This window comes from Neoarius graeffei, chromosome 4, assembly GCF_027579695.1.
Source record: "Neoarius graeffei isolate fNeoGra1 chromosome 4, fNeoGra1.pri, whole genome shotgun sequence".
In the NCBI taxonomy this organism is placed as follows: domain Eukaryota; kingdom Metazoa; phylum Chordata; class Actinopteri; order Siluriformes; family Ariidae; genus Neoarius; species Neoarius graeffei.
This window is the reverse complement of record NC_083572.1, coordinates 39,158,290-39,180,338: the sequence shown is the minus strand read 5'-3', so window position 1 is coordinate 39,180,338 and position 22,049 is coordinate 39,158,290. Positions and strand designations below refer to the sequence as shown.

Sequence of the window (22,049 nt, the reverse complement as noted above, 5' to 3'; positions counted from 1 at the left end):
TGTACATTTATAACTAATAAACTGGATTCCATCTAAATAAAGTGTCTGTTGAAGGTTAATAACCTCGTGTAGATTACTACAGTATATAGTGCAATAATTTATAATGTGACTGTCTCTGTGCAATACTTTATATGTGCAATACCTCACTCCATAATGTGTAACACAACACATACGACTGTGCACCTTACCCCCCTTAACCCCCCACGCTGTTTGCACTGTTATTGGAGATGCTTTAATCTCATTGTACATGTGTATAGTGACAATAAAGGCATTCTATTCTATTCTACAGCCTTTCATTAGCTCTTTCAAACCGCTGGGAATAGAGCTAACTATAAATCTATATTCCTAGTTGCATCCATGAGACCATCAAACCAAAAATATTGAGCGCCTGACGCAAAATATTGTTTTGTGACGCATATCGTGACGTCGGGAAAACCTAAAACTCCGTTTTCCACTAGCACTTTTTATGTGTACGCTTAAAATGTCCGGCTTCCAAATTGCTCAGTGATTTCTATAAAAGTGCACGATTTCATATACACACAAAACTACGGAAGCCGAGAGACGCCTTTCATATAATCCTTTTTTTATTCACCTTGTTATCCGGAGATAACGACATGATTAATTCAGGATCTCGAGAAAACAACACAACTAATTCGAGATCTCGAGAAAACAAAACCGTTATTTCGAGATCTCGAGAAAACAAAACAATTATTTCATGATCTCGAGTAAACAGCTGAGAAATGGTTCATTCAGGTGCGCCAAGAGACTTGTGCTATGCTGACTTTGGGGCTGTTTCTCATTCTGTATAGACGCAACTTTGGTCATTAGAATGTCTGGAATAATCGATCACCTAATAAAGCAATATTTTGATCAGGGGTTGACACAGGGAGAGATTGCATTAAGTCTTTTAATAAGGGATAATTTCAAAATTAGTCCGCGGCACCTCCGCAGAAGACTGGCCCGGCTTCGTCTCTACCGACGGAGATACAGTGATCCAGCTGAGAGCATGAAATAACGGTTTTGTTTTCTCGAGATCTCGAAATAACGGTTTTGTTTTCTCGATATCTCGAATTAATTATGTCGTTATCTCGGGATAACAAGGTGAATAAAAAAAGATTATATGAAGAGCCTCTAAAAGATTATATGAAGGGCCTCTCGCGGCTTCCGTACAAAACAACATGCAGCGTCATCCTATTGGCTGAGAAAACTGTGTGTCACGTGATGAATGACGTTGTACACACATTTGTGCTTCCTCTCAGTTGTCATGGCTGAACGACGGCATGCAGTAAACTCCAGTTTAGGGGATCACTGACTTGTTTTTATTTATTTTTACAGGTAACAGTATTTTATACCACTCTTTTCCTATAAAACTCAGGATATGTTGCATCAAATGTCGTGTTTCGTGGACAGGCATAACAGTCATTATAACTGGAGCTAAGCTAATAATAATAATTAACGATTCAAAAAATAGTTTTTAATCACAGACAGACAGACAGACAGACATAGACTAGAAGATGCTACATGCTGGCTTTCAACGATAAACAATAAGGTTATCGTTACAGGTAAAGTAAATATAAAGCTGTGTGTGAATTAAAAACTATATAGAGAGTTGAGATTGTAGTAAACTCCAGTTTAGGGGATAACTGACTTGTTTTTATTTATTTATTTTTACAGGTAACAGTATTTCATACCACTCTTTTCCTATAAAACTCAGGATGTGTTGCATCAAATGTCGTGTTTCGTGAGTTGAGAGTGTAGTGAAGATGCAAGGAGGCGACGTAAAGAAAGTTGGTGAATTCAAGTACCTGGGGTCAACTGTGCAGGAAAATGGGGGCTGTGATAGTGAGGTGAGAAAGCGAGTGCAGGCAGGGTGGAGCAGTTGGAGAAGGATTTCGGGAGTCATTTGTGATAGGAAAGTCCCAGCAAAAGTGAAAGGTAAGATGTACAGTATAAGACAGTAGTGAGACCAGCTGTGGTGTATGGATTGGAGACCGTACCCTTAACGAAGAGACAGAGGCAAAGTTGAGGATGTTAAGGTTTGCGATGGGAGGTTGGACAGGATAAGGAACGAGCACATCAGAGGGACAGTACATGTGGAGAGCTTGGGAATTAAGGTAAGAGAGATGAGACTGAGATGGTCTGGGCACATCCTGAGAAGAGATGCAGAGCATGTTGGAAGGAGAATGTTGAGGATGGAGCTGCCAGGCACACGAAAACGAGGAAGGCCAAAGAGGAGATACATGGATTATGAGTAGCACGCTGTGTGAGCACAATCGCTATCGGGTGTGTTAAAATGTAAATAACTTTTCTAGAATTTCACCAAAACTCATTGAATTTTCAGCATTGTAAGAGAACTCCCTAAATTATTATTCAGCAAAAACCCAGAATGATAGCACAAATCTAGAATTTTTAACAGAATTTTAGTTCTTAAAATTTAACGTAATTATGGACATCACGCGTAACATTTACACCCGTGAAAAATCACTTTGAATGCTGTTTTGAAAGTTTTGATCAAATATTCTCTATAATAAAAAATTGCTTAAATATTATAAACACAGTCTTTTAATGTATCAAAAATAATTTTGATAAAGCAAGGAAATTCGGAAGAAAATTTTTTTCTTTTGCTTGTTGTGTGCGTCACGCTACCAAAATCTAACTAACCCCCTCACGAACAATTCCAACTTTCATGGACTTGCAGCGCGAATAAACCTTTCAAAAAATATATATAATACTTCTCACCCAGTAAATTAGAATCCTGGTGATTTATATCTAGAAAGACGATCAACTCTCTTCCTCTTTACTTCATTTTATTCAAGTAGAAAAGGATGACGGATTAGTCATCTAGAAAAGAACAAAGCATAATAAGTATACATGCAACTACTGGAGCATGACATCACTATCTATCTCCTTTCCCCAGGGAGAAGTTTTAAAAGGTACGTAGAAAACTTGACACATAAAATAAATAACAAATTTTAGTCCTAACAATTTCCTTATTGTCCAACAGTCATTAAAACAAACACAAAGTCTAAACACACAACAGTTTATGAATGACCACCACACACTAGAGACCTCATCTCTCTTCCAGGGGGGGTATTATTGTGACCCACCGAAGACCCTGGGATATACACATAATCACACTAATCCTTATGACGCTTCTCTCTGAGTGCAGCTTCCTTGGCACCAGGCTTGTTGTAAGGTAGAAGACGCCTCAAGGAGAGTGGTAGCTTAACACTTTGTTTAGCTGGTGATGTCTCTGGCAGTGACGGGGTAGAGTCCACAACTGGTTGTGTCTCCGGGGTCTGCTCTGGAGGGGCAACATCTGGTTCAGTTGATACAGGTTCCACATTCAATTCTGATGCAGGTTGAGGTGGGAGTTGCACAGATGTCCTCACAACAGAGGGTTGTGAATGTGCAGGATAGGTAGAGTCAGTGTATGGGACTACATTATTGGGAACTGCATAATCAAGCTTGGTGGGTGCTGGCTGATATGGCTGGAATTTTCTCAGGTGTTGCCGGTTCCTGAGTGTTACCCTGCCCGAACCGTCCACACGAATAGCATACTGGTGAAATTGACGTACCTCAACAACCACCCCAGTGCGGTCCCAGCGGCGCGGGTGATTGCCAACTAAGTTTTGCAAATAAACATGATCGCCAACTCTCAGTGGAGGCAGCTGTCTTGTATTTTGAGACCATTTTTCATGTTCTCTAGAATGGCGCTTTGCCAGAGCCACCTCCCTGTTTTGCATGGTTTCCTGCCATGTATTGTGAGGGCAGTATTTACCCAAGGGAATTGGGATGGAGTCACGAATCGGCCTGCCAAACAACACCATAGCAGGTGAGGTTTTAGTTTCTGGGTCTATTGAATTGCGATAGATAAGCATGGCCCTTTGAAATTTGTCAACGTTGAGGGAACCAGTGGGGCCGGTGTTGTCGGTCAACATTCGTTTCACTGTCTTAACGGCAACTTCAGCTCTACAGTTGGCATGAGGATTAGCAACAGATGTGAGACGATGGCGGACACCCCAAGACATCAAGAACTCCTGAGTCTTGCCTGAGGTGAACTGAGAGCCTCCATCTGACGTTAACTCCTCAGGGATCCCAAATGTCACAAATGATTCACGCAGGTGCTTTATCAGACCATCTGCACCTGAAGTAGATCTGAACACCATTGGCCAGTTTGAATATCTATCCACTAGCACCAAATACTCAATATTGTTGTGAAGGAAATAGTCACCACACACTTTCTGAAATGGGTAATCTGGAGGAACGATGTCACTAGGCAGCTGCAAAGCATTTGACTTGGCAATTCTGTGACAGTGAGCACACTCTTCTCGGACTCTGCTTATATCTATGGTAATACCCGGCCAGAAAACGGATTCTGCGGCCCTTTGACACATGCTATTGACACCCTGGTGTGCTGCATGAAGTGATGATAAGATATGCTTCCTCAAGGAGGTGGGGATAACAATCCTCTGACCCATGAGAATCACGCCATCGACGCAAGAGAGGCTTTGGGCGTAACGATGGAAGGGACGCAGACTTGTTGGAAGATCCAGGCACTTAGAAGGCATACCATGTTGCAGAATGTTCATGAGATCATGTAGGACTTCATTGGAAGCTGTGGCCTCCTTGACCATGTCCCATGTCACGATGTTAGATATAAAGTGAAGCGTTGTAAATGCTTCTGCGAGGGTAGTGCTGTCATCAGCAAAGTCCTCTGTGCCTGAGGTTGACAGGGTAGGTGATTCTGATGATTGCAAGGATTCTGTGTCCATTCTGGTCTTGTCTGGGGGAGGATAGCGTGAGACCGCATCAGGTCCTTTGTTCTTCGCACCAGACACATGTACAAGAGTGAACCTGTATGCTAGTGTCTTTTCCTTAAGATTGAGGAGGCGCCTGTTGCTTATCTCAGTGAGGGAGCGATCATTGAGAATTCTCAGCAGTGGTTTGTGATCTGTAGCCACAATGAGGTCAGAACATCCAAGGATGTAGTAGCGTGTTTGATGCAGTGCATAAGCCACGGCAAGGGCTTCCCCTTCAATAGGGGCATACCGACTCTCAGCTGGTGTTGTGAATCTACTGCCAACAAGACAAAGTTTCCAACCATCAGGACAGCATGTCAAAGTTTTGGAAATGCACTGACAGTACTTTTGTCTTAAGAGGAATCCTATTCCATCAACCGACCAGTCAGTCGAGAGACATGTTGTACGGGCTGGGTCAAAAAGCCTAACACCCTTCTTCATTTCTGATATGATAGCATGCTTTGACCGCTCAAAGAGAGTGTTCAGTTCATCTGTCCAAGCAAATTGTGTTGATGGCTTAAGAAGGTGTCTGAATGGTCTCATCTGTTTCGCAACAGCAAATGCATAGGCTCCTTGGTTGACAAGTCCAAACCATGCTCTAGCTCCAGATATGTCCTTAGGTGTTGGGAAGTTCAAAACCGAATCAAGGAACTTTTTGCTTGGCTTAACCTGGGTGGATGTAACTGTAAGGCCTGCAAATTCAACGGATTCCTGAGCAAACTGGAACTTCTTTGGGTTGAGGGTTATTCCATTGCGGGCACATAAATCCAGCCACTTACAGGTTTGAAAGAAAGAAGCCTCTATAGACCCTGCCCACATGCAAGTATCATCAACGCATTTCACCTTGTCTGGAAAATCTGCTATGATGCTATCAAATCTTTGGGTGTAGGCATCCCCACTAGCTAGAAAGCCTTGAGGTGCAACTTTGTATCTGAACCTGCCCCATGGGGTAATGAAGGTGGTGATATGTCTATCCTCTTCTCGAATTGGCACAGAGTGGTAGCCATTCCACGCATCAGTGACTGTCTTTCTTGTATTCTGAGGAATGCGATCAGCCAGATGAAACGGGCTTGGCACATGGTGTGTTTGCCTGACTGCTTGTCTGTTCTGTGGCTGCAGATCGACAGTCCATCTCGGACTCCCATCTGCCTTTGCTGCAACGACCATCCGTGAACACCAAGTTACAGGTGTATTGGGGCTGACCTTTTCAAGGACTCCAATTCTAACGTCACGTTCCAAGTCTTTCAGAACTTTGTCCTGCCAGTGAATTGGTACAAGGGCCGGCTTGTGTACAGCTACAGGTCTTGCCTCAGGATCAACATGCAACTGCAAGGGTTCACAGTTCATCATAGGGAGAGGTTGATGCTCGCACACGTTGAAGGTTGTGCTACCGTAATAATCGAGGAGCCATGCCTTGAGTGCTGGTAAGTCTTCTTCTGTTGCTGTCAACCCCGGTGGTAGAGACTTGGGTAAGGGTGGAGGTGACTGGCCCCGCTGAGGACAATGGCAGATGGAGTCATCTGGGGTTTCAATGGACGAAACATGATCAGGGGGTTGGCTGGTTGGTATCTCAGGAAAGTTGGGTGGGACAATTCCAAGGTTCTCGAGGGCTTCTCTGCACAAAAATGCCTTCTCTATCTTTGTAGACACATACACCAAATGTTTTGATGATTTCATAGATCCGGCAATGTCAGCGAGACAAATTTGTAGAAGGATGCCGCCCTCAATTCCCAAATCTTCTATTATTGCCCCACGCATCTTAAGCTTAACAGGCATGATGTCGCTTCTCTTGTATCCCATGGCAAATGCGGTCTGAATGGGTATCACAGAGCTCTGGCAGCCTGAGTCAGCTACCATAGGTATGGAGAGTCTCTTTAATCCTGAACTGTTGCTAATAGGGTAGCCTAACTCACTCTGGTCTTCGGGTAGTGGGACTAAGTCGACGACAACTGTGGGATGGGGCTTTGATGGACGTTCGATCCATCTCTCCTCATATATGTGGTGGGCTACTGGTGTCTTGCCGATCTCTGGCTGCTGGATTTTCCCATGAAGACTTAAGGTGCACAACTGTTCAAATGCAGAAAGGTTATCCTCTGCTTGACATGCGTTAACCTTGTCCTTGTGTTCTCGATGTACAGCTTGGTCCTTTGAGTCCTTACTATTGGCACAGAATTTAGATGTATTGTCTCTATGTCCCCACTTTTTACAGGTCGAACACTTACTACAGGATGCTGTAAAATGTCCCTTTATTGAGCATTTGTTACATGTTGAAGACCAGGCAGGGCATCTCTTTGACCTTGTAACCTTGTCGTTCCGTTGACCATGACTTGAACCACCGCACGCCCAACACCGTCCAGTAACAGGAGATGAGTTGCTTGATTTCTGCATAGTGTTAACCATGCCTGCACAATCACCAACTGCGTTCCTGGTTGCTTTACCTTGTTCCTTCTGTGCGATGAATGCAACTATCTCCTCAAGGGTGCGAACAGTCTTTGTGTCCCCAAGAAGATCTGCGAGTATTTCAGGATCTGCTATCCCCCGAACAAGATTATCTTTGATGATCTCATTACTGAAGTCAAAAATATGGTTACAGCCTGGCTGTTGGCACATTGCTGTGAACTGGCATAGAGCTGCTTGTCCTCTAAGACTGGCGAGGAAAGTCCTTATGCCTGCACCTGGAGGCTGTACCATCTTCCCCAGTTTAATGCGGTGGACCAAAATGCTCTCTTCTTTCACGGCAAGACGTCGGATTTCACTCAGTAGATCAGCCTCTGGCATCCCAGCAACATCACAACGCAGGTCTCGCATAACATCAGTCCTAAGGTCCTCACTGCAGCAGTAGAACAAGGCTATTGATGCTTGGTTAACTGATATGGCCATCCCTGTCTTGTACATCGCCCACTGTCGGGTGAAGGCTGACCACTGGTCTGGGTTGCATCCTGAGTCAATCTTGGGGGGATCCAGTTTAAGCTTGGAGGGAGGTGATGCTGTGTGCACTGCCTTGTCATGCATCTGTAGCGCTGTAGTGAGGGCTGCTGCGAATGCTGCTTCGAGGTCCTGAGACTCCCAGGTGCATCCCTCCACAGGATATGTAAGTTTCGGCATGGCTCAATCTTCTACTTGACTCGATGACTTTTTTTTTTTTTTTTTTTATCTACGCTGTCCAATCAAATCACGCTGTGGGAGACGCTTTCTTCAGCACCCGCCCACTGCCGTCTCCTGCCTGTGCAGGGTCTGTTATCATCAAGATGGAGTTCTTGTTGGGGAATCCGTTTAGCACTCCCGTCGGCCAGTGTATCGATGACTAATCCGTCATAGAAAGACGATCAACTCTCTTCCTCTTTACTTCATTTTATTCAAGTAGAAAAGGATGACGGATTAGTCATCTAGAAAAGAACAAAGCATAATAAGTATACATGCAACTACTGGAGCATGACATCACTATCTAATATCCTCATAGCTTCAGTAGATCTAGAGAGTTAGGCGATTTAGTAAATCCCAAACGCTGTGAAACACGCCAGCCATCTATGGTGAGAAGTGCTGCTGTAGTTGAGAAACTCTCATTTCTCCTGCTTCCAACTAACTCCGTGACCCATACCAAAATAATGTCATGCTCATCACTTAAGGATGATTTATGCCAAGTTTCACGGAAAAATACAGCGAAATAAACTTGCTAGAAGCATTTTTCAAAATCCCAAACATTATGAAACATTTCTTGTAGGGTTTCAGGTTACAAATTTCGAGAATAGAGAAATTGCGGCGCAAAAGTTTGGCACTAAACTCGTGAAAATACTCCATCCTAGCGAGTTTCACAACCGAACTAGGCTACGTGACAGTCCGTGACCACCCAGGAATGTTCTAGAAAGTACGCTTCTAGGCACATGCGATCGAGAAAGACGCCACATGAAGGTAGTAAAGGTAGTATTTCCACTGTCTTATGACGTTTTTGCTTGTTTTAGCACGATAAACAATGCATTATGGGTAATCATTAAAATGCTGATTTCAAGGTTAAAATGGGTAAAAACAAGTAATTTATATAGATATTGTAAAAATTGTGCCTAATAGTTATTTCAGTACATAAAATCAAAACCTGAATTTTTAATTTTTTTCCCTATGTTACACCATTGTGCATCTATAGCATGCTACTCATCGATGTGGTGAGAGAGGACATGAAAGTGGCAGGTGTGGTAGAGAAGGATGCGGAAGACAGGGAGCAATGGAGACGCTGTGGCGACCCCTAATTGGGAGCCACCAGAAGAAGAAGATAGAGAGTTGAAATTAACCTGTCAAAGAAACACATACAAACTAAATTAGGTGTAGTTTATTTTGCTTTTGGATTGGACAACCTGCAATGGCAGGACGTCACTGTATCTAATGTACAGCTATTTATCCACTGCCAGATGTGGGGAAGAGGATTTCTCATCCCCCAGGTGGTAAACACAGTTCGCCTCACGTGGAGTCACCGACATTTCTTCACCATGCAGCTGAAAACCAAGGAGTTCCGGTTATTATTCACTGAGGGACTGAATGCTCTAGCAGGTAAGGTTTTATGGAATCAGAGTCGAGTTTATTGTCAAGTTCGTTCTCACATACAAGGAATATGCTTTGGTGATTAGTGCTTGAACAGTTAAAGTGTACCTGTAGTGAATTTTAGGCCCTGTCCATACGGCAACGGATTCAGGTGAATCCGATAAAATTTTTTATCATTTTGGCCTGGTGTCCACACGGCACCGGCGTTTTGGGTGCCCCAAAATGATATTTTTTGAGAACGGTTTCCAGAGTGGAAAAATCTGGCAACGGCGCCGTTGCGAAGTCGTCTGGATGAGTAGAACAGATTTGTTTACGATGACGTCACAACCACATGACTAGAACAAGCAGCACTCACTCATTCACGCCGGGTAGAAGAAGGGGTTTATGCGCATGCATCCTACTTCTTCTATTGTTCTGGTGTCTCCGATGGGACCATCTTACAGCGCACGTAGAGGTGTGGCATGTGTATTGCATCGTTTTCAGTAAGCGTTGCGTTGCCATATGTACCTGATATTTTACTGATCCGTTGCCCATGTGGACGCGATATTTTTTTTACCCGCTAAAAAAAAAATCTCGTTGTCGTGTGGATGTAGCCTTAATTACTAGCTGTTTCAAAAGATCACATATGATACCAGTGGTTCTGTCATGTAATGTTCGTCATAAGCACTGATCTCTACGTGAAATATCTGGATAGCTCATTGGCCAGTCAGAGTGAAGCGATCTGGCTGCCATATTAATGAACAAATACATTCTATTGCACAGAATGAAAAATGGAAATGAATCTAATTATGCCAGTAATGGATAGAACAGAGAATTACGTGTACATTTAGAAAAAGATTGACACCAGTCTGTAGCTAGAGTTACAAGTTATGTAAAATCATTCATTCATCCATCCGTTATCTGTAGCCGTTTATCCTGTTCTACAGGGTCGCAGGCAAGCTGAAGCCTATCCCAGCTGACTGGACAAGAGGCGGGGTACACCCTGGACAAGTCATTGCAGGGACGACACATAGAGACAAACAACCATTCACACCTACGGTCAATTTAGAGTCACCAGTTAACCTAACCTGCATGTCTTTGGACTGTGGGGGAAACCGGAGCACCCGGAGGAAACCCACGCGGACACGGGGAGAACATGCAAACTCCGCACAGAAAGGCCCTCGCCGGCCACGGGGCTCGAACCCGGACCTTCTTGCTGTGAGGCGACAGTGCTAACCACTACACCACCATGCCGCCTATGTAAAATCAATCATCTAATAATAATAATAAAATGAAATAAGTCCTAAATTAACTACAACTTACTGCATAATTATAACAAAATAAATTACTCTAATACTCCATTTATTAGAAAATATTTCCATACAAATTAATCTTTCCAAAACATTAAACATTTTTGACATAAATTTCAAGAAAACTTAGTTGTGGTCAGAAATTTACATACAGTGACATGAATATCATCTTGGATATGATTGTCATGGCAACATTTGGGCTTTCAGGAATTTCTTTGAACTGTTCTTTTTCTGTGGCAGAATGACTGTATAGCATACATCTTTAATTAAAAAACACTAGAATTTGGTGCACAAGTTTTAATTTTCTTTGGGTTTTCTGAAATCAACACAGGGTCAAAAGTATACATACAGCACACCTAATATTTGGGTAAAATGTCTTTTCACAAGATTCACCTTGACCAAACATTTTTGTTCACCATGAACAAGCTTCTGGCAGAATTCTGGTTGGATATTTCATGACTCTTCATGGTAGAATTGGTAGAGTTCAATTAAATTTGTTTTTTTTCTTGGCATGGACTCAACTTATAAGCACGGTCCATATATTTTCAATAGGGTTGAAGTCAGGGCTTGTTTTAAACTTAATGTTAGCCTGCTTTATCCACCACCAGTTGGTACAGTGTCCCTCTATACTGTACATGGTGGTTATTGTGGTCAAACAACTCAATCTTTGTCTCATCTGACCATACAGCTTTCCTCCAGAAGGCTTTTTTCTTTGCCCGTGTGGTCAGCTTCAAACTTTAGTTAAGCTTGAAGGTGTCAATTTTGGAGCAGGGGGTTATTTCTTGGATAGCAGCCTCTTAGTCCATGGTGATGTAAAACTCACTGAACTGTAGACAGAGATCCATCAGCTTCCAGTTCATGGCAGGGCTGTGCCATGGTGGTTCCCAGATTGTTCCTGACCATCCAAACCAATTTCCTTTCAGCTGAGGGTGACAGTTTGGGTTTTCTTGAAGCAAAGTGACTACACATCACAATAACTTGCATACAATTGTTTGAACTGATCTTGGAATTTGCAGTTGTTTAGAAATGGCTCCAAGAGACAGTCCAGAGTTGTGTACATCTGCGATCCTCTTTCTCAGATCTGCACTGAGCTCCTTGGACTTTCCCATTTTACTGTGTTGGTCAATCCAATGAGTGCTGTAAACAAACCCTTTTTATGAAGATACAGAGAAGCTACCAGCTGTAGTCAATCATGATCACTAACAGTAAGTTAAGAGGCCTTGGCAAGATAAGAGACATTTTGGAAATTTCAGCATTTCTGAATTAATAATCTAAGTGAGCATATGTAAATTTTTGATCCTGTTAAGACCTTGGCCAATTAAAAGACATTTTGGAACTTTCAGCACCACTGAATTAATGATCTAAGTGGGTGTTTCAGGAAATCAAAAAAAAAAGAAACTTGTACATCAAATTCTTCTAATCTTCTAATCATTGTGCATCAAATTCTTCTAATCATTGAACGTCCAATATTGCCATGATGTTCATGTCCATGTAAGTAAACTTCTGACTGGAACTGGACATACAGTATTCCTTCCTTCCTTCATGTTCATAAACAGCTTTATCTTGTTCAGGGTAATGGTGTTTAATAGTTCAAGCTGCCATTTGTCCCTTTGGGGTAAAAAAAGGGTTTTAATTCAATTAAATTTTGGATGAATATGATGATAAAGAACACAGTTTTCAGTGAATGTTTGTTACCTCTTCATCCAGGGATCTTTCAGAAGCACCAGTTTGAGCTAAGGATTGCAGGGGGAGCTGTGCGGGACCTTCTGTCAGGGAAACAACCTCAAGATGTAGATTTTGCCACTACTGCTACACCTGAGGAGATGAAGCGCATGTTCCAGGCTGCAGGGATCAGAATGATCAACAACAAAGGAGAGAAACATGGTACCATCACTGCCAGGGTGAGAGAGCTGTCCCACATATCGTGCACTATCCAAATGTCTTTTCAGCTGGTTTTCACTGACATTTTTTCTGCCAATGTTAATGCGCAGTTACAACGTTTACTTAAATGAACTTTAAAAAAAAAACATAATTGTGGCCTGTGCAGATGTTTGGACACCCTTCTGGTTGTAATGTTTCAGAAGACAACTCATTAGGTATGAATTGACTTATTAGGACATATCAGGTCAAGAATTGTCATTAGGTGTAAGAATTTCAAAACATAATAAATTTTTTTGACGCTTCATACTTTGTGCTAAGACTCCGCAACCGTGGAATCTTCTCTGCAGCTGAGGATCTGAAAATGAAGCTAATTGATGCGTACAAAGCAGGGGAAGGCTATAAAAAAGATGTCCAACCACTTCCCACTTAAAATTTACACTGTCCAAAATGTCATTAAGAAATAGTAGTTAAGGGGAACTGTGGAAGTCAAGCCAAGATATGGAGGACCAAAAACATTGAGAAATATCTGTCCATAGGTTGGCTTGAAAGGCAAAGGATACCCTCATATGACACTAAGGACCTACAGAAGGGTGAGACAGTAGTGATTCTGTTGTGCAGCATTGCATACACGTATATAACCCCAATTCTAAAAAAAAAAAGTTGGGATGCTGTGTAAATTGTGAATAAAAACGGAATATGATTTGCAAATCATGGAAACCTGATATTTCATTGAAAATAGTACAAAGACAACATATCAAATGTTGAAACTGAGAAATTTTGTTTTTTTGAAAAATATATGTTCATTTTGAATTTGATATCAGCAACGTTTCAAAAAAGTTGGGACAGGGGCATGTTTACCATGGTGTTGCTTCACCTCTACTTTTTAACAACAGTCTGTAAACTTTTGGGAACTGAGGAGACCAGTTGCTGTAGTTTTGAAAGAGAAATGTTGACCCATTCTTGCCTGATATACAGTTTCAGTTGCTCAACAGTTTGGGGTCTCCTTTGTCATATTTTGCGCTTCATAATGCACCAAATGTTTTAAATGGGAGACAAGTCTGGACTACAGGCAGGCCAGTTTAGCACCTGGACTCTCTTACTATGGAGCCAATGTGTGCAGAAAGTGGTTTGGCATTGTCTTTCTGAAAGAAGGAAGGCCTTCCCTGAAAAAGATTTTGTCTGGATGGCAGCATATTGCTCTGAAACGTGTATATATCATTCAGCATTAATATTGCTTTCCCAGACATACAAGCTACCCATGTCATGTGCACTAATGCACCCTCATACCATCACAGATGCTGGTTTTTGAAGTGTGTACTGATGATAAGGTGGATGGTCCCTCTCCTCTTTAGCCTGGAGGACATGGTGTCCATGATTTCTAAAAAGAATTTCTATTTTTGATTCGTCAGACCTCAGGGCAATTTTCAACTTCACCTCAGTTCATCGTAAAAGAGCTCAGGCCCAGAGAAGGTGGCGGTGTTTCTGGATATTGTTTATATATGGTTTTAACTTGCATTTGTGGATGCAGTAATGAACTGTTTTCACAGACGATGGTTTTCTGAAGTGTTCCTGAGCCCATACAGTGATTTCCACTATAGACATGTGTCTGCTTTTAATGCAGTGTCACCTGGGGGCCTGAAGATCGCAGGCATCCAATGTCAGTTTTTAGCCTTGACTCTTGCATACAGAGATTTCTCTAGATTCTCTAAATCTTTTATCAGTATTATGTGTCATAGATGATGTGATCTCCAAATTCTTTGCAATTTTACATTGAAGAACGTTTTTCTTAAATTGTTGCACTGTTTGCCCACACAGTCTTTAACAGAACGGTGAACCCCTCACGATCTTTACTTCTGAGAGACTCAGCCTCTCTGGGATGCTCTTTTTTTTTTTTTAAATACCCAGTCATGTTACTGACCTGTTACCAATTAACCAATTTAGATTTTTTGTTTGTTTGTTTTTAGCATGCCAATTTTTTTCAGTCTTTTGTTGCCCCTGTCCCAACTTTTCTGAAACATGTTGCTGACATCAAATTCAAAATGAGCATATATTTTTCAAAAAACAATAAAAATTTCTCAGTTTCAACATTTGATATGTTGTCTTTGTACTATTTTCAATGAAATATAGGGTTTCCCTGATTTTGCAAATCTTCACATTCTGTTTTTATTTATGTTTTACACAGCATCCCAACTTTTTTGCAATTGGGGTTGTATTATCTGCATGGAAGAGTCATCAGAAGGAAACCTTAATTGCAACCTCAACACCAAAGTGAACATGTGATGTATGTACAACAATCTCTAGATAAGAGCCATTCTGTAGACAAGTGCTGTGACCTGACGAAGTACAAACGGAACTCTTCAGCTACAATCCAAATCAAAAGTAAAAAAAAGGAGCATTTAATGAAAAGATGAAAAGAACAACTTGCCAACTGTTAAGCATTGGAGTGGATCTGTTGTATATTGGGTTTGTATGGCAGCCAGTGGCACATTAATCATTACATGGAAGAATGGATTCCAATAAATCATTATTAAATTCTTGAGGCGAACGTGACCCAGACAGTCAAGAAACTGTAGCTCAAAACAGCAAAAATCAACCATTAACTACTTCAAGAAATGCAATCTGAAGCTTTTAGAATGGCCTATGACGTAAACATCGTTGAAAATATTGAGTGGATCTTAAACATGCTGTTCATGCAAGCTGGCTGAAAGAAGCTTTTGCAAGCTGTGATATCTGCCAAAGGGCATATTACTAAGTATTGACTTAGTATGATATTCACACTTTTGCACATGCCACAATGACTATTTTAAGGTCACTAAAAATAAATTAACTCTATTAATATTTGCAGAAATATTTTACTAGTTGGTTGTAGCAGTTGTGTTTACTACTTTTCTTTTCAGAAATCAACAAAATGTCATTTGGTCATGGGTGCCCAAACTTTTTTTTAATTTTGTCCACTTGTCTCTAACCCAATATAAATTTTAACAATACTTGTGTAGTGAGTTTTAAGAGAGATCTTAATACTGTGAGTTGGTTTGCTTGTCATATTTAACAGTGCATGCTGAAAACTAACTCTGTTGCCTTTATATACTTAAACTATACATGTGTGTTGAAGTTTGTAAAATATTAAAAGGCCAAATATTGGAGCCCTATCATTACGCATTGGATTCAGTTTAATCTAATGTTAAACTGTTGATTCATTCCACATCTAGCTGCATAATGAGAACTTTGAAGTGACCACTTTGCGTGTGGACGTACAGACAGATGGACGACACGCGGAAGTGGAGTTCACTACAGACTGGCAGAAAGATGCTGAGCGCAGAGACCTCACAATTAACTCCATGTTCCTTGGTACTTCCTGATTTTGTGCGCATTGGATTGCAGATTTTCTAAATTGCAACTCACCATCTTACTTGTATTTTAACTGTTCTTTTAGGGCTGGATGGGACCTTGTACGACTATTTCCAAGGTTATGAGGATCTCCAGAACAGAAAAGTTCGCTTTGTTGGGAATAGTGCACTTCGGATTCAGGAGGACTACTTGCGAATTCTGAGATATTTCAGGTGCGTTAGCATTCTTGTTTGAGCTAGTAATTAATTTGTGTCAAACTACTCACTTTTTTTTAATTTAAATGTGAATTGTTTGAATATAATATCATCAGTGCAGTGCATTAGTAACATATTGTATCCGTGATTGCTGGGTGTTTGCATGTAAGGCTGAACAGTATGGTTAAAATGTCTCATCTCATCTCGTTATCTCTAGCCGCTTTATCCTGTTCTACAGGGTCGCAGGCAAGCTGGAGCCTATCCCAGCTGACTACGGGCGAAAGGCGGGGTACACCCTGGACAAGTCGCCAGGTCATCACAGGGCTGACACATAGACACAGACAACCATTCACACTCACATTCACACCTACGGTCAATTTAGAGTCACCAGTTAACCTAACCTGCATGTCTTTGGCGATAGCGCTAAGCACTACACCACCGTGCCGCCCATTTTGATAATGTGTATTATAGTAGTGAAAAGCCTTAACATTTAAGCCGGTTAAGTTGTGCTGACAGTATCAGAATATTCATCAAGAGCAAGGGATTATGCATGTGTATTATCCATTTTACTCTTTGCAGTATTTCTCACAGACAAGTACAGACTTATGAATTAATAAGAATATTTCCGTTATTTTCAAATGTTAAAAGCCAAACATATTGGAGTCATATTTCATTATTCACTGGATTAAAGCCTGTTGTAATGTTAAACTCATGGTTCAAATCACATGCATACATATTCCCAAACATTCTGTGTATATATTTTGCAGGTTTTACGGGCGTGTGGCAACTGAGCCAGGGCAGCATGATCGGGAAACTCTAGAGGCGATCCGGGACCACGCATCAGGCCTGGCAGGAATCTCAGGGGAGAGAATCTGGGTGGAACTAAAGAAGATGCTGGTGGGGAATCATGCGGCTCACCTGCTCGGGCTTATTTATGAGCTAGATCTGGCTCAGTACATAGGTCAGATATGTACACACTTTCACTAGAAAGCCACACTGTCTTGTTTATAAATGTTATGTATAGTGAATATGCAGTTGGTTACTGTAAAGCTGTTTGTCCAAGGACACGTGTGTCATGTAGTTGAGCAGTATCACATGCTTTCTTTCTTTCTTTCTTTCTTTCTTTCTTTCTTTCTTTCTTTCTTTCTTTCTTTCTTTCTTTCTTTCTTTCTTTCTTTCTTTCTTTCTTTCTTTCTTTCTTTCTTTCTTTCTTTCTCTCTGTCTCTGTGTGTGTGTGTGTGTGTGTGTGTGTGTGTGTGTGAGCACTTAGCATTTGGACAAGTTTTTAATGCAACAACTTGCATCCTAATTTTCATGGCCATTCTTGACTTGTGTTTGGTGTCCTTCTCCAGGTCTCCCAGCAGATGTCAGTATTGAGGAGATGAATCAGGTGTACCAGAGGTCTCAAGGCAGTGCTCCTAAGCCAATGACTGTCCTCTCAGCACTGTTCCGTGGGCCAGAAGATGTGGAAAGGCTGGATCTGCGATTGAAGATCTCCAGAGAGGAGAAGACCCTTGGCATCTTTCTGGTGAAACACAGACGAGACCTTGTTAGCGGACAAGATGAGAATGATGGCCTGAAGCCATTCACTGATTTCATCATTGATGTAAGTAAACCTACTGGTTGACATGGTGTTTTTGACAGAAATCAAGAACTGTCACAGGGATAGGGTTGAGTGTGATGTAAATAGAAAATTGTTTGGACTACAGTATAACACTTGCACAGTCCTAACTGATGGTTTTCGAGTAAGAGCTTTAAGTAATCAAACCCTCCCAAACAACGCGATTTGTTCAGAATAAAATGCAACACAGCTTCAGATTGTTAATATGAACAATATGAATTATAAAAGTACAGTATGAAAGCGCATGACATAGTGGTGCATTGGATAGGTTTGGTGTCTCAGCTCCAGGGTCCCCAGTTTGTTCCTGAGCTCAGTTCACAGTCTGTGGAGTTTAGACCATTTTGACAGACATTTTACCCTCAGTATACAGTTGCTGTGTTCACCAGTGTTATACTGTAAAACTAAAACTCCACTTTCGGCATCTCAATTATTCAGCCTTGTTTATTTGTGTTAGTAATAGTAATATTGTAGGTTGGGATTTAATGGTGGATTCATTACATTTGTAGTCCCGGGAGCCAGACGCGCAGAGCAAAGTGCTGGAGCTCCTGAAGTACCAGGGTGAGAGGAAGCTCCTGGCTGAACTGAGTTCCTGGTCCATCCCTCGTTTCCCTGTCAGCGGCCATGACCTGCGTCGCCTGGGAATCACCTCAGGAAAAGAAATTGGTACGACCCTGCAGGAGCTCCGAGATATCTGGAAGAAGAGCCGCTACCGGCTGGGCAAGGAGGAACTCTTGAGTACCATCAGCAGTCCCTAATATAAGATGAAGAAAATCATTGGGAGGTGGTTGTCATGGTAAAGTGCTGTAATGCCTTAGTTGAAGAGTGGTGCAATGTGCCTGTACCGCCATACGATTTACGGCTAACAAGGAAGCGAGAAATATAGAGGAAAAACTGCCTGTATGCAGGTTAAAGCATATGTAGTTTTGGTAATCTCCTAGCTGCATGAGAGCTTGGAATACTGTATTTGGCAGTAATCTATCAACACGCACAAAATTTCAGCAGCTGTACTCTAAGGATTTGCCCCCAAAAATGTAAAAGCCGAAATCCCAAACACAAATTCCTGGTGTGTCATGATGGACAGAACCTCCACACTGCTTCATTCCACTCTGTTCATACAGTTATCTCAGCCATGCTTCACTTTTCTTCACACTCCTTTTAATATCAGGTTGCCATTTGACCATTGCTGATAATTCATATAAATTTACAGATGTAATTCACAATGGCCTATATAAAAAAATTATTTTTTTTGTTTTGTTTTCGTAATTTGCCCTTTTATAGGTTGCACAGTTATCAGTTTGAAGAGGGAATGTTCAGCTGGCTCTGAGAGAAAAAACTGCTTGATGCAACTGTGGTTTGAGGAGTTCATTACAGAGTAAAAAAAAAAAAACATTGTAGGTGGTTATGTATCACTTAATGTCTGACACTGAAGTACACAAAAATACAAATTTTAAAAGGTCTGTCTGTCTCATTTTGTTGTTAATGGTTCACATTAATGTTTCAGACGAATTCAGATAGAGGTTTTTTTTTTTTTAATAAAATGCACAATATGCCAGTTGGAGTGAGTATTTGCATACATGTGATTTAATGGGATGCTTTACAAGTGATTGAAAATATGGAGGCAGAAAAGTGTAACCTTCAATAGCCTAAAACATATTTCTTGTATATGCTGTGCATTCAGTAATCCCAAGCTTACGACCGACTGACATCACAATTTTTCCCATCATTGCTTGGTTGCTTTAATTTTCTGCAATGATTTTCAGATGCCATAATATTAAGGGGATTAAAACTTTTTCTTCTCTGTTTCAGCTAATTGAGGCATGCTTTATTGGATACCATTTAGAAGATTGGCTTGGTCAATGCAAAGTCTTCCTCTATTTCCTTTGATGACTCTAAGAAAGATTTATTTTTGGAAATAGACATGTACTTCTCACATTTTCTATACTTGCATACACTAAAGCAAGTATTGACAGCTTAAGTCAGCACTAAAATGACAGAGCCGGGACCTGGTACCATGTATGCCAAAAGCATGAATTTCACAAGTGATGATATATTTTAATGACTTCAACATTTCAGATTTATTTTGTGTCTTGTATGAATGTATAGTCTTTGCTGCAGAACATGACAGGCTTTTCAGTAATCATGAATCATAATCTCTTTTAAATGCTGAATAACAAACATCTTGCTGTTAAGTCAAAGTTGATTTCAGTGGTGGATATGGGCTTGTTTTTCTGTCCTCCATCACACTTGCGTTCTCAGCTGAACATCTTATGAATGTTCTTTAATAAGAACATTAAGACCTCCCATGGACTTCCACTTTGTTGTGGTGGAGGGCCTTGTGGGTCTCAATGATCCTGAGAGCTATGCTGCTGGGAGCAATTGCTCCTGGTAGGGTCACCCAAGCCAGACAGATCAAAGAGAAGAGACCAGACAAAGAATACTCCAATCTCATATGATGTATCCTGTTATTCTCATGGGTAGCTGTACTTCCTGTGGCAGTCACCGATAAACTGATGAATTCGGTGCAGTGAACATTGTGGCTAGCGAATATGTCCAGCGTCTGTTGCTGTTGTCCAAAGAAAACCTACAACTAAAAAAGCTCTACTACCAGATTACTTGGATAATTTTAGTCAGAAAGAAGCGAATTATAGATATACGTGGAAATTAGAGTTCATTAACGGTTACGATCCGTACAAAATTCCTCAAAATGACTGGAGTGACGGTGCAGATTTGTGGCCTAGTGTTAGCATTAGCAACATGTTGGAATATACCTTCTTTTTCCTGAAGAGTCCCAACACAGAAAAACAGTTAAAAAAAAACTACAAAAGCAAGAAAACTTTCTTTGTGTAAAGACTTGTTCCCCGACACCAGCTTTTGGGAACAGAGTGTTGCGAAAGCCAAAGCATTTATTCTCAAAGGACTCCTACCTGAACTGCGGGCTAGATGGTATTCCTGCCCCTCCATGTCTCAACAACTCCATAGACATCTAGTTATACAGCTATTTGCACTCTATCATTTATACAGTGTGCTTATTATTGTTAAAACAATATCTGGTATTATTTGTAAAATAAAATATCTTACTCTAGACTTTCAAACAATACTGTAAAATTTTAATTTTATCTAATAGTGGATGGTACAATAATTACAAACACTAACAGAATTAGCATATTCCAGTTGTAGCTAGTCATACAGTAACTATAATCACCCTTGTCATAATAATTTCAATAAACTGTTAATGTTCAGTTCCCTCTTCATTTATTCTCTATTCAAAAGGCACAGCTGAGTTGCACAGGCTGAGAAATGTGTAATGGACAGTAACAATTTTATCCGAAATAGTTTTTCCTGCCTTAGTTGATTTATTTCCATTTCACATGCATGCAGCTGTTTGTAAAAGTTCAGTGTGTTTGTGTAGAACACACTTGAACTGTGGGTTCATTACTACACTCAAGCTCCGTGGTGACATTTTGCACAGGACAGGGTTCCTCTGATAACAGAAACAAAGCTTCAGCGCTCTCTGCTCTTAATCTTATCTGTTCTTTCAGTATAGATCGGGCATGTCACTCCTTGTTGTTGTTTTTTTTACTGAGTTATGTCCAAGTTGTTTGAAACCAATCTGGATTTTCCGTGTTGAATAAGGAAGCTGCTTTACCTGGAAGAAAATCAAACAATTTCATGAAAAAGCTAACTCGAATGCAAGCAGAAAAAAAAAATGAAACAAGATTCTTAAGCAAACTCTTCCATACTCACTTCCGACTTTCTATTATTTAAAAATACATTTTAAATACAATTGTGAATTTCTCTGGAGTTTTCAGGCTTAGCTCCTCTTGTCGTATTCTCTTTAACCACTCTGTAGAACTTTGAATGGGTGGGTGGAGCACAGAAGTACGGCAGGCCAGAACTGAGTTTCCAAAACTCTTTATTTTTGCACTTTTCAGTGACACACGTACACACACACATACGGTAAGACATCTGGTTCGGGAGAGAGCTTCCTTCCTCTGCTCTCTCTCTCTCCTTATATAGGGCATGGTTGCTGGGAAGACACACAAACAGGTTAATTCACATCAGGTGTAGTGATTCTGCCACTTACCTTCCCTGACTCCACCCTCCGGTCACAAACCGACGCTTGACCACGCCCCCACTGCCACATACCCCCACCGCCCGACTCAGGCCAGGCAGCCGTCCGGCCCGCAGCCGACTCCACCCCCCCCTTGACGGGAGAGGAAGTCTGCAACGACCATCTGCGCCCCCAACCTGTGGACCACCTTGAAGTTAAAGGGTTGGAGTGCCAGATACCAACAGGCGATCCGCACGTTGGTATCCTTCATGCAGTGGAGCCACTGGAGGGGTGCGTGGTCCGAACAGAGGGTGAAAGGGCGTCCCAGCAGGT

General features: G+C 41.3%; 1 protein-coding gene across 1 annotated transcript; it reads left to right on the top strand.

Moving 5' to 3' along the window:
* The first annotated feature begins 1,233 nt into the window (after positions 1-1,233).
* Positions 1,234-19,122, top strand: trnt1 (tRNA nucleotidyl transferase, CCA-adding, 1). The gene is made up of 8 exons (XM_060919225.1): positions 1,234-1,335; positions 9,203-9,341; positions 12,329-12,522; positions 15,712-15,850; positions 15,936-16,062; positions 16,812-17,005; positions 17,397-17,650; positions 18,172-19,122. Exons 2-8 carry the CDS (start codon positions 9,203-9,205, stop codon positions 18,418-18,420), a joined length of 1,296 nt encoding a protein of 431 aa, XP_060775208.1. The 5' UTR covers positions 1,234-1,335; the 3' UTR covers positions 18,421-19,122.
* The last annotated feature ends 2,927 nt before the right edge of the window (positions 19,123-22,049 follow it).

Coding starts and splice junctions, on each gene's coding strand:
- trnt1 (XM_060919225.1), top strand. CDS start 9,203: ATGTGGGGAAGAGGATTTCTCATCCCCCAGGTGGTAAACACAGTTCGC. Junction 15,851..15,935: donor AATTAACTCCATGTTCCTTG/GTACTTCCTGAT, acceptor CTGTTCTTTTAG/GGCTGGATGGGACCTTGTAC. Junction 17,651..18,171: donor TCACTGATTTCATCATTGAT/GTAAGTAAACCT, acceptor TTACATTTGTAG/TCCCGGGAGCCAGACGCGCA.